General features: G+C 45.5%; 1 protein-coding gene across 3 annotated transcripts in view; it reads right to left on the reverse strand.

The window, feature by feature from the left end:
• LOC118394024 (multiple C2 and transmembrane domain-containing protein 1) overlaps positions 1–13,342 on the reverse strand; it is a 288,690-nt gene that overhangs the window by 127,061 nt on the left and 148,287 nt on the right. For 2 of the 3 annotated variants that reach the window (XM_052461210.1, XM_052461208.1), the window contains 3 exons: positions 10,478–10,648; positions 9,812–9,942; positions 4,643–4,829 (listed from right to left, as the gene is read on the reverse strand). In XM_052461210.1, coding sequence (XP_052317170.1) covers positions 4,643–4,829; positions 9,812–9,942; positions 10,478–10,648 — 489 coding nt within the window. The remainder of the gene's footprint in view (positions 1–4,642; positions 4,830–9,811; positions 9,943–10,477; positions 10,649–13,342) is intronic. The other variant, XM_052461209.1, reaches the window with a different exon arrangement.

Genomic DNA, 13,342 nt, shown 5'->3' on the forward strand with positions numbered 1-13,342 from the left:
ATAGACAGAAGAGCATCCAAACCTATTCCAGGGGGGAATAACAGCTATAAGCCCACCCGCGTGGCTCTTCATCAAACAGACCAAAGCCTAGGGCCAGACTATAATGGAGACACACACATTACAATAAGCCATATAGGATGAGAAAAGGGACTTGGAGAAACCCAGCGTCTCCAAAGTCCACTCTCAGGTGTGTATTATCAGTTCTCTTCAATGGGGGCAGATTAATGGGAGGGAAACGCCTGCATTGTAGGCTGACCTCGGAAAGCACTTTAAACGGGCTAATGTCTTCTTCATTCTGCTGCCTCACCATTTACACAGGGACTTACCGTGGAGGGAGGAGGGTCTTGTCAGGCAGCCAGCTGAAAGCTGAAAGTCATCTGATATGACTGTGCTGTGTTAATGATGTTGGGCCGGGCCAGTAGTGAGAAGTCAGGGACAGGTCGTTCCTCGACCATACGTTTTTAAGGAGCAATCTTCTTTGCTTCAAAGCCCAGGCGCTATGACGATGATAATGCATGGCACTTGAAACCCTCACCAACCCCCTTCCCTAAATAGCTTACTGGTTGGTTGGTTGATAGGGGGTGGGAGGTGGGGGTGAAGGCTAGGTGGTGTGTTAGGGAGGTTGCAGTGATTATTACTAGTGGGTGTTTTGTACGGCTGTCTGCTAGACAGCTGATTCCGAACTGATGATATCAGGGAATACATTCGCCCGAGCAATGCTTCACACACATACACACACACACACACACACATATTCATGAACACATGCACAGACACACTGAGACACACACACACGTGCACGCACAGGGGCGTGCACACACACACACACACACTCTGACTAATTTGCTTTGGGTATTGTACAGCATTAGTACCAGCACTTGCTGTTATCTGTGTGTATTGATAAGGTACATCTTTATTAAATTCTCTCATTAAAAGGGCATCAGTCAGGAGAAAAGGAATATGCTAATGGAGGCAGTACTCTTCAAACCAAACCACACTGTCCCCCTCCAACTGAAGAAACTACATAGAGAGATGAAGAGCAGAACCTACACAGAGAGACAAAGAGCATAACCTACACAGAGAGACAGAGAGCAGAACCTACACAGAGAGACAGAGAGCAGAACCTACACAGAGTGACAGAGAGCAGAACCTACACAGAGAGACGAAGAGCAGAACCTACACAGAGAGACGAAGAGCAGAACCTACACAGAGAGACAGAGAGCAGAACCTACACAGAGAGAGACGAAGAGCAGAATCTACACAGAGACAGAGAGCAGAATCTACACAGAGAGACGAAGAGCAGAACCTACACAGAGACAGAGAGCAGAACCTACACAGAGAGACAAATAGCGGAACCTACACAGAGAGACGAAGAGCAGAACCTCCACAGAGAGACAGAGAGCAGAACCTACACAGAGAGACGAAGAGCAGAACCTACACAGAGAGACAGAGATCAGAACCTACACAGAGAGACAGAGAGCAGAACCTACACAGAGAGACAGAAAGCAGAACCTACACAGAGAGACAGAGAGCAGAACCTACACAGAGAGACAGAGAGCAGAACCTACACAGAGAGACAGAAAGCAGAACCTACACAGAGAGACAGAGAGCAGAACCTACACAGAGAGACAGAAAGCAGAACCTACACAGAGAGACAGAGAGCAGAACCTACACAGAGAGACAGAAAGCATAACCTACACAGAGAGACAGAGAGCAGAACCTACACAGAGAGACAGAAAGCAGAACCTACACAGAGAGACAGAGAGCAGAACCTACAATGAGAGACAGAAAGCAGAACCTACACAGAGAGACAGAGAGCAGAACCTACACAGAGAGACATAGAGCAGAACCTACACAGAGAGACAGAGAGTAGAACCTACACAGAGAGACAGAGAGCAGAACCTACACAGAGAGACATAGAGCAGAACCTACACAGAGAGACAGAGAGCAGAACCTACACAGAGAGACAGAGAGCAGAACCTACACAGAGAGACAGAAAGCAGAACCTACACAGAGACAGAGAGCAGAACCTACACAGAGAGACAGAAAGCAGAACCTACACAGAGAGACAGAGAGCAGGACCTACACAGAGAGACAGAGAGAAGAACCTACACAGAGAGACAGAAAGCAGAACCTACACAGAGAGACAGAGAGCAGAACCTACACAGAGAGACGAAGAGCAGAACCTACACAGAGAGACAGAGAGCAGAACCTACACAGAGAGACAGAAAGCAGAACCTACACAGAGAGACAGAGAGCAAGCATGAAAACGAGGGAAAGAAAAGATGTGGGGAAATGTCTCTTGTTTAACGCACAGAAAATCAGGGGCTCTGGAGTTGTAAAAGGTGAAATAGCTTTTTCTTTTCATTTTGCATGCCTACCCCTGCCAGCACAACCCTCACCCCTTACTTCCCGCTATTACTATTACACACACACACACACACACACACACACACACACACACACACACACACACACACACACACACACACACACACACACACACACACACACACACACACACACACCTCCCGGCCCTAGCTCAAAGTGAATGAAGGAAGAGAGGCACGCCCGCCATCTGTCTAGGTCCTAGAGCTCCCCCCGTTGAGCGTAGGATGCCACTGCAGCGCGGGAAGTGCTCTCGTGGCCAGCCAATGAGCTGCTAGCGTTGTATGTAGGTCACACGTCCGTGGTTGGCCTGTGGAGCGCTCTCCACTGGAGCTCACCCAGATCAACCACACAACCCAGCAGGACTCTACACTTAAATTAGAGCACAGTTTACACACACACACACACACACACACACACACACACACACACACACACACACACACACACACACACACACACACACACACACACACACACACACACACACACACACACACACACACACAAACTCCTACATACAATCAAATGAAGTAGGTTGCTAGAATATGGTGAAGATATAAATGACACACACAGTGCTGTAGGAGTATTCAATCCCTGTCTTAATGAAGGTGCACAGCGTTGGAACAACAGTCCTCCAGGACTCGATATGCATTATCAGACAGTAAAGCATCTTCCACCAGACGACATACTGTTGATATATGACGAGTGTCCCCCATCAGAGGGAGCTCCAGAGTCCTGTGTGAGTGTTTGTGTGTGTGTGTCTTTGTGCTGGGCTGATGGCTGAGTGACAGCCAGTGAAGGGTTAACAGCATTAAGACAAAAGAACAGGCAGAATGTATTGTGTTGTGGCGGGAGGGCCTCAGGAGGACAGGGAGCCTAAGACTCCTCAGAGAGACACCATGCCTTTTACAGCAAACACACTGAGGTCCTACTGACGGGTTCATTAACATACACACACACACAGTAACACAATAGCACACTCCACAGAGACTTTTACATATTCACAAATATAAATATTCACACCCACTCACACTATGGTATAAAACCCTGATACGCTAGAAACCAAGGTCTCTCAGTGGAGAGAGAAGAGAGAAGAGCGATTCACGGCAGCTTCAGTTTCAATAGAATCTGTCAGGCTGTCTTCTCTCTTAGCCTATCAGCCCCCTATTTTTCTCCACTTCTCTCTACCTCAGCCTGTTTTCTTCTGTCCCCTCCCCTCTTTCAGCAGTAGTTTGCAGGTGAAAGCCATTTGATGGAAACGTTGGGGCAGTATAAGGCTTGTTAGGAAGGCCCAAAAAATGGTCAAAGACTCCAGTCACCCAAGTCATAGATTGTTCTCTCTGCTACCGCACGGCAAGTGGTACCGGAGCGCCAAGTCTAGGACCAAAAGGCTTCTTAACAGCTTCTATCCCCAAGCCATAAGACTGCAGAAAAATTATTCAAATGCCAACCCAGACTATTACATTGACATCCCCCCTTTGTTTTTACACTGCTGCAACTCGCTGTTTATTATCTATGCATAGTCACTTTACCCCTACCTAATGTACAAATCACTTTGACTAACCTGTACCCCCACACATTCACTGTACCAGTACCCCTGTATATAGATTAAGGGCTTGTAAGTAAGCATTTCACGTTAAGGTCTACACCTGTTGAATTCGGCACGTGGTAAAGCAGGACAGACATGTATACAGTGTAGAGTGAAGTTGATCTTGGGTCAGTTTGGCATTTCCCCACTAATGGTTAATAAGGTTAGTATTGGAGGAGGGGAAGCTGATCCTAGATCTGTATTTACTGGAAACTTCACCCTGGAGCCATTTAGAAAACAGACAGGTGAGAAAAAACAGGGCCCGGAGGGTGTTGTTTCTCTGAATGATCCATTTATCAGTATTGATTGGCTTATGAATCTACTGGTTGGAATTGTGATCTAATGAAAAACAACTTCACATTGCTGTACTGACAAGTCCGTGACATTATGCTGCAGCTTCATGTCTCCACAAGAGGGAGCAGGAGAGACCTAGAGCCTGGTAGCTGCTGTTAAGGTCACATAGGCTGTGTTCAGACAGGCAGACCAATTCTGACTGGTCTTTTGACTTATCAGATCTAAAAAAAAAAATCTGATTTGAAAAAATCTGATGTGATTGGTCAAAAGACCAATTGGGGAAAAAATATCAGAATTGGCTGCCTGTGTAAACCCAGCCCTAGTGACGCAGACATGCATGCATAGACACACACACACAAACTAACTCACATATCTCTGTCGTATCTGGTGTCTCTCGTGTGTGTCGTCCAGGATGTTGACAGACAGGTCCGAGATGGACACTGCAGCTGCCCCCGTGAGTGTGACCAGCAGCACCAGCATGCCCTCGCCCTCCTCCAGCGGCAGATCAAACTTATGAGTGTGCTCTTTACTGAGCGGTGACAGGTCTATCGAACACCTGAAAAACACACACATATTTGGAATTTCAGACATACAGGTCTATGTAGACTAACATTGAGAGGAAAAAACAAAACCACGAGAGTGAGAAAGAGTGAGATGTTGGTAAAAGCAGGAGAAAGATGGGACGGGAAAGAGTGAGGTAGAATATACAAGAGAGAGAGGTAGAGGCAGAGATGGGGAGAGAGATAGAGAGGAAGAGAGGTGGGCAGAGATGGGGAGAGAGATAGAGAGGAAGAGATGGGGGAGAGAGAGACAGAGCCACAGAGAGGGATGTGGGAGAGAGAGAGAGAGAGAGAGAGAGAGAGAGAGAGAGAGAGAGAGAGAGAGCTGCAGAGCTGTGGGAGAGAGAGAGAGAGAGAGAGAGAGAGAGAGAGAGAGAGAGAGAGAGAGAGAGAGAGAGAGAGAGAGAGAGAGAGAGAGAGAGAGAGAGAGAGAGAGAGAGAGAGGCAGAGCTGTGGGAGAGAGAGAGAGAGAGAGAGAGAGAGAGAGAGAGAGAGAGAGAGAGAGAGAGAGAGAGAGAGAGAGAGAGAGACATCAGACATCTACCAAAAAGCAATTAGTAGCCAGAGAGAGAGAGAGAGAGAGAGAGAGAAAAAAAATACAATCTCTCATGGACAACTTTTTAGCCTTAACATTCTCCTACAGCAATGAAGGTGTACAAGAGGTTTTTGAACATAAACGTTATATTTGACAAATGCTCCTCCTTGGCTAATTTAAAGAAGGATAAGAGCAAACCAGAAATAACAGATAATGAAAAATGGTTTGATAATGATTGCAAAAAAATCATTATTTTTTTATTGCAATACAAACACACCCTAAGAACAAAAAAGGAACAGAACATTAGAAATCAGCTGGATGGAATTGAGGAATCCATAGAGTCAAACCACTTCTGGGAGAATTGGAATAAATTAAACAAACCTCATCATGAGGAATTGGCTATCCAAAATGGGGAAATGTGGAGAAATCACTTTGCAAACCTCTGCAGCAATATAACAAAGAGCCAAGAACAAAAATAAATACAAGAAAAATGACAAATCCTTGAATCAGCAGTCAAAGACTATCAGAATCCTGTGGATACCCCAATTACAGAAGAATAATTATTGGGAAAACGATGCACTCTCCAACCCAAAAAGGCCTGTGGTGCTGATGGTATTTTAAATGAAATGATCAAATATACAGACCACAAATTCATATTGGCTATACTCAAACTCTTCAACATTATCCTCACTGCAGGTATTTTCCCTGATATTTGGAACCAGGGATTGATCACACCAATCTACAAAAATGGAGACAAATTTGACCCAAATAATTACAGAGGAATTTGCGTTAACAGCAACTTGGGGAAAATTCTCTGCAGTATTATAAATAGCAGACTACATCATTTCCTCGACGAACACAACGTCCTGAGCAGAAGCCAGATTGGGTTTCTAAAAATGATCAGACCACATTTACACCCTCCACACTCTAGTTGATAAACAAGCAAAGCAAAACAAAGGCAAAATCTACTTGTGTTTTGTAGATGTCAAGAAAGCATTTGATTCAATTTGGCACAAAGGTCTTTTTTATAAACTAATAGAAAGTGGTACTGGAGGGAAAACATATGATTTTATTAAATCAATGTACACTAAAAACAAATGTGCGGATAAAATTGGAAACAAGCAAACAGACTTCTTCTCTCAGGGACGGGGGACGGGGAGTGAAACAGGGCTGCCCAATAAGTCCAACACTATTTAACATCTACATTAATGAATTGTCAAAAAAATTAGAAGAATCGGCAGCACCTGGTATCGCCCTACACAACACTGAAATCAAGTGTCTGCTGTACGCAGATGACCTGGTGCTGCTGTCTCCCACTAAAGAGGGGTTACAGCAGCACCTAGATCATCTTCCCAGGTTCTGTCAGACCTGGGCTCTGACCGTTAACCACAGGTTCTGTCAGACCTGGGCTCTGACCGTTAACCTAAAAAAACAAATATAATGATATTCCAAAAAAGGTCCAGAAATAAGGATGACAAATATAAATTCTATTTGGACACAGTTCTATTAGAACACACCAAAAACTACACATATCTAGGACTAACTATCAGCAACACAGGTAGCTTTCGCATGGCTGTGAATGAGCTGAGAGACAAAGCAAGAAGAGCATTATATGCCATTAAAAGGAACATCAAAATCAAAATTCAAAATGTTTCAATCAGTTATATAACCAATTGCTCTATATGGCAGTGAAGTATGGGGTTCAATCTCTAATAATGAATTTACCAAATGGGACAAACATCCAATCGAAATACTGCATGCAGAGTTTTGCAAGACTGTATTGCAAAGTGCAAAGAAAAAACTCCAAATAACGCATGTAGAGCAGAATTGGGCCAATAACCCCCAGCTACACCACCACCAGCCCAGACACAGAGCTTCTACAGGACCAGATCAACCAGTGCAGGACCAAGCTGAAGAACTCTGTCCAGGAGCTGAGAGAGAGCCTTACCACAGCGCTGGAGGAGGTAAAGGCCACCAAGAGGAGAGAGCCTTACCACAGCGCTTGAGGAGGTAAAGGCCACCATGATGAGAGAGCCTTACCACAGCGCTGGAGGAGGTAAAGGCCACCAGGAGGAGAAAGCCTTACCACAGCGCTGGAGGAGGTAAAGGACACCATGAGGAGAGAGCCTTACCACAGCGCTGGAGGAGGTAAAGACCACCATGAGGAGAGAGCCTTACCACAGCGCTGGAGGAGGTAAAGGCCACCAGGAGGAGAGAGCCTTACCACAGCACTGGAGGAGATAAAGGCCAACATGAGGAGAGAGCCTTACCGCAGCGCTGGAGGAGGTAAAGACCACCATGAGGAGAGAGCCTTACCACAGCGCTGGAGGAGGTAAAGGCCACCATGAGGAGAAAGCCTTACCACAGCGCTGGAGGAGGTAAAGACCACCATGAGGAGAGAGCCTTACCACAGCGCTGGAGGAGGTAAAGACCACCATGAGGAGAGAGCCTTACCACAGCGCTGGAGGAGGTAAAGGCCACCAGGAGGAGAAAGCCTTACCACAACGCTTGAGGAGGTAAAGGCCACCATGAGGAGAGAGCCTTACCACAGCGCTGGAGGAGGTAAAGACCACCATGAGGAGAGAGCCTTACCACAGCGCTTGAGGAGGTGAAGGCCACCATGAGGAGAGAACCTTACCACAGCGCTGGAGGAGGTAAAGGCCACCATGAGGAGAGAGCCTTACCACAGCGCTTGAGGAGGTAAAGGCCACCATGAGGAGAGAGCCTTACCACAGCGCTGGAGGAGGTAAAGGCCACCATGAGGAGAGAGCCTTACCACAGCGCTTGAGGAGGTAAAGGCCACCATGAGGAGAGAGCCTTACCACAGCGCTGGAGGAGGTAAAGGCCACCATGAGGAGAGAGCCTTATCACAGCGCTGGAGGAGGTAAAGGCCAAAATGAGGAGAGAGCCTTATCACAGCGCTGGAGGAGGTAAAGACCATCATGAGGAGAGAGCCTTACCACAGCGCTGGAGGAGGTAAAGGCCACCATGAGGAGAGAACCTTACCACAGCGCTGGAGGAGGTAAAGACCATCATGAGGAGAGAGCCTTACCACAGCGCTGGAGGAGGTAAAGGCCACCATGAGGAGAGAACCTTACCACAGCGCTGGAGGAGGTAAAGACCATCATGAGGAGAGAACCTTACCACAGCGCTGGAGGAGGTAAAGGCCACCATGAGGAGAGAACCTTACCACAGCACTTGAGGAGGTAAAGGCCACCATGAGGAGAGAGCCTTACCACAGCGCTGGAGGAGGTAAAGGCCAAAATGAGGAGAGAGCCTTACCACAGCGCTGGAGGAGGTAAAGGCCACCATGAGGAGAGAACCTTACCACAGCGCTGGAGGAGGTGAAGGCCACCATGAGGAGAGAGCCTTACCACAGCGCTGGAGGAGGTAAAGGCCAAAATGAGGAGAGAGCCTTACCACAGCGCTGGAGGAGGTAAAGGCCACCATGAGGAGAGAACCTTACCACAGCGCTGGAGGAGGTGAAGGCCACCATGAGGAGAGAACCTTACCACAGCGCTGGAGGAGGTAAAGGCCAAAATGAGGAGAGAGCCTTACCACAGCGCTGGAGGAGGTAAAGGCCACCATGAGGAGAGAACCTTACCACAGCGCTGGAGGAGGTAAAGACCACCATGAGGAGAGAGCTGGTGCAGGTAAAGGAGGAGATGGCAAAGGAGTTGTCAGTCATCAAGAGGGTGCTGCAGCACAGAGAGCAGACTGTAGAGACTCCAAAAGAGAAGCTGCAGCCCCTCACCACCCCTAACACCCCACTGACCCACCTTTACCCCCCACCCGACTGCCCTTTACCCCATCCATCTCTCTGTCAGTCCAGTGTCATGTCAAGTAAGTTGTGCAATAGGTAGCAGGTAGGCCCACTGGTTGTGTGTGTGTGTGTGTGTGTGTGTGTGTGTGTGTGTGTGTGTGTGTGTGTGTGTGTGTGTGTGTGTGTGTGTGTGTGTGTGTGTGTGTGTGTGTGTGTGTGTGTGTGTGTGTGTGTATGACCCTGTCTGTAGGACCTCAGCGGGCATGGAACAGATGAGTATTTAAGGAGGGGAACAGCCAATTACAATAGACACTAGCTCCCCAGGAAGAGGACACTACCAGCTCCTCCAATCTCCTCTCTGAGCTATTAGCCTCCTGTCTTTCAGACTTAGTGGGGACTTGTCAGACAAACACACACGCGCACACTAATGGACACAAACACACAAGTAGAAGATGAAAGTCAGGCTAACGGTCCTGTGATGACTGCGACCTCAAAATCAGTGTCACCTTCAGCCCAAGGGGAATCTCACATCAGCTAAGCACACACACTGCAGACCCTTAGAGCATACTAACAGAGACAAGAAGGAAACTATTGGTGCAGTGTGTGTGTGTGTGTGTGTGTGTGTGTGTGTGTGTGTGTGTGTGTGTGTGTGTGTGTGTGTGTGTGTGTGAAAAGCCCACCTGCCCATGAAGTCGTCCTTCTTGCCTGCATCTTTGTCCCAGACGGTGATGTCGATGAAGCCCCCCTGCTCCTCATATAGATGGAAGTCAAACTGCTCTCTCCACTGGGGGTTCAGAGTCTTGGGTATCGTCTGTGGAAGAAGCACACATATGGTCGTGTGTGTGTGTGTGTGTGTGTGTGTGTGTGTGTGTGTGTGTGTGTGTGTGTGTGTGTGTGTGTGTGTGTGTGTGTGTGTGTGTGTGTGTGCGTGTCAGTGTTTCCCCTTATCATTGTTCAAGTTGTATTTGTCACAAGTACAGTGAAATGCGTAACATGTCCTATTTCTTTGTATTTGTGTGTATCTAAAATAAATACCACTAATGTTGACAACTGACAACGCAACTTCTTAGCTTTGCTTTTCCTTAGGGTGCTTTTTAGTTGTTCAGTTTGTGTCAATCCTTAGTTTTTTATCTTATGTTTGTTGTGTAGTAAATATTTTAGCTTTACATTTGATAGTTTTATCTTGTAAAGCACATTGCGTTGCATGTCTGAAATGTGCTGTATTAATAAAGCTTGATTTGATCTATCATCAAATGCTAAAGTCTGCTGCCTTTGATTGATTGATAGCTAAGAATTGTTTAGGAAGTGGGTTGGTTGGTACAGTGTGATAAGGCTGGTGGAGGTACCTTGCTCTTGTATTTCTGATGGCCCAGTCTGAACTTGACGTAGGGGTCACTGAAGCCGTTGGCGTCCATAGGCTGGAGGTCATGAGCCTCGATCAGACTGATGCTCACTATACCTCTCCACAGCTGAGCTTTCCTGTGGACATCTGACAACCGCATACTCGAATGCTGCTGCTAATAAAACACACACACAAACACACACACACACACACACGAACAGAAACAGAGAAATGCTCAATATGATTCCAACTTCTGAATCATGACAATCAATCATAGTACTCTACCTGCAGACACACAGCAATATAAACACAGGACAGACATGGAGACCATACAAAGAGATGCAGGCAAAGGAACAAACACACAGGCAAACACAGAATATGTGAGTAGAGTCAACTCCTGGTTCAAAGTTTGTCCAACATGCTGTGGATCAGCCCTGTACCATAGCGATATACACAGAGTAAACCAAATATTAGGAATAACTTCCTAATATTGAGTTGCACCCCCCTTATGCCATAAGAACAGCCTCAATACATCAGGGCATGGACTCTACAAGGTGTCAAAGTGTTCCACAGGGATGCTGGCCCATGTTGACCCCAATGCTTCCCACAGTTGTGTCAAGTTGGCTGGATGTCCTTTGGGTGGTGAGCCATTCTTGAAACACACGGGAAACTGTTGAGCGCGAAAAACCCAGCAGCCAGCGTTGCAGTTCTTCAAATCGGTGCACCTGGCACCTACTACCATACCCTGTTCAAAGCACCTGCATCTTTTGTCTTGCCCATTCACCCTCTAAACCCCACAGAATCTACGTTTGAATTGTCTCAAGGCTTAAAAATCCTTCTTTAACCTGTCTCCTCCCCTTCATCTACACTGATTGAAGTGGATTTAACAAGTGACACGAATAAGGGATCATAGCTTTCACCTGGATGTCAGGGAAAATGCAGATGTCCTTAACATTTTGTATACTCAGTGCAGATACCTGATCTGGGTTCAGATCCCACCCATGGACCTTGTACTGTCAATTCTAGAGGCTTATGTCCCAGGCTAAGGCTACACAGTCACTCACATACTAACAATCTCTGGCTTTTCACCTGTGTCTGTGAGGTTCTATGTAGTGTCTCAAAGTAGGAGTGCTGATCTAGGATCAGTTTAAGATTCATTATGGACAGGGGGAACGGATCCTAGATCAGCACTCCTACTCTGAGACGCTTTGTGAATAGAGGCCCTGGTCTATAAGTCTGTGAGTCACAGCAGTAGAATATACAGTGCCTTCAGAAAGTGTTCACATCCCTTGACTTTTTCCACATTGTTGTGTTCTTTTTAATTTTAAATGGATCAAATGTAGATTTTGTGTCAAAGTGGAATTATGTTTTTTGAAATGTTTATACATGAATTGAAAATGAAAAGCTGAAATGTCTTGATTCAATAAGTATTCAACCCGTTTGTTATGGAAAGCCTAAATAAGTTCAAGAGAAAACATTTGCTTAAACAAAAGTCACATAAGTTGCATGTACATGATTTTTGAACGACTAGCTCATCTCTGTGTCGAGCAGTGAATTTCAAACACAGATTGAAAAACAAAGACCAGGGAGGTTTTCCAATGCCCCGCAAAGAAGGGCACCGATTGGTGAAGCATGGTGAAATTATTAATTACACTTTGGATGGGTGTATCAATAAACCCAGTCACTACAAAGATACAGGTGTCCTTCCTAACTCAGTTGCCGGAGAGGAAGGAAACTGCTCAGGGATTTCACCATGAGGACAATGGTGACTTTAAAACAGATACAGAGTTGAATGGCAGTGATACAAGTAAACTGAGGATGGATCAACAACATTGTAGTTACTCTACAAAACTAAACTAAACATCAGAGTGAAAAGAAGGAAGTTTGTACAGAATAATAAATGTCAAAAAATAAACGCATCCTGTTTGCAATAAGGCACTAAAGTAAACATATTTACAAGCATGGTGATGGTTGCATCATGTTATGGGTAAGGACTAGGGAGTTTTTTTAGAAAAAACTGAAATGGAATAGAGCTAAGCACAGGCAAAATCCTAGAGGAAAACCTGGTGGCCTAGTTACAGTTTTGACTTAAATTTGCTTTAAAAGCTATGGCAAGACTTAAAAATGGCTGTCTAGCAATGATCAACAACCAACTTGACAGAGCTTGAAGAATATTTTAAAGAATAATGTGCAATCAAGTTGTGCAAAGCTCTTAGAGACTTACCCAGAAAGACTCACAGCTGTAATCACTGCCAAAGGTGATTCTAACATGTATTTATTCAAGAGGTTGAATACTTATGTAATATAGACATGTTAGTTTGACATTTTTTATATATATATATATTTTTTTTTACAAATGTTAGAATTTTTCTTCCATTTTGACATTACAGCGTATTTTGTGTAAGTAGTTGACAAAAAATAACAATTAAACCAATTTTTATCCCACCTTGTAACATAACAAAATGTGGAAAAAGTGAAGCTTTGTGAATACTTCCTGAAGGCACTATAGTAAACTCCATTGAGCTGTACCATTGACAGCATTAACTCGCTGTAGTAAACTCCATTGAGCTGTACCACTGACAGCATTAACTCACTGTAGTAAACGCCATTGAGCTGTAGTAAACCCCATTGAGCTGTACCACTGACAGCATTAATTCAGATTGCTGCTCCTCCCCTCTCAGATTAAAACCCATTTTTAACCGTTTACTAATGCCTTACAGGCTAATTTAACCTCTACAGGAGTCACAATGCTATTGCTCGCTTGTGCAGGGGGAAGGGGAACAAAAAACAAAGCAGTTGGTACATATTTGTCAAACAAACACATCACTACGAGATATCTCACTGTCTCCATGCCTTGTTTGGAGGAGCC

The sequence above is a fragment of the Oncorhynchus keta genome, chromosome 14 (assembly GCF_023373465.1).
Source record: "Oncorhynchus keta strain PuntledgeMale-10-30-2019 chromosome 14, Oket_V2, whole genome shotgun sequence".
Classification (NCBI taxonomy): Eukaryota; Metazoa; Chordata; class Actinopteri; order Salmoniformes; family Salmonidae; genus Oncorhynchus; species Oncorhynchus keta.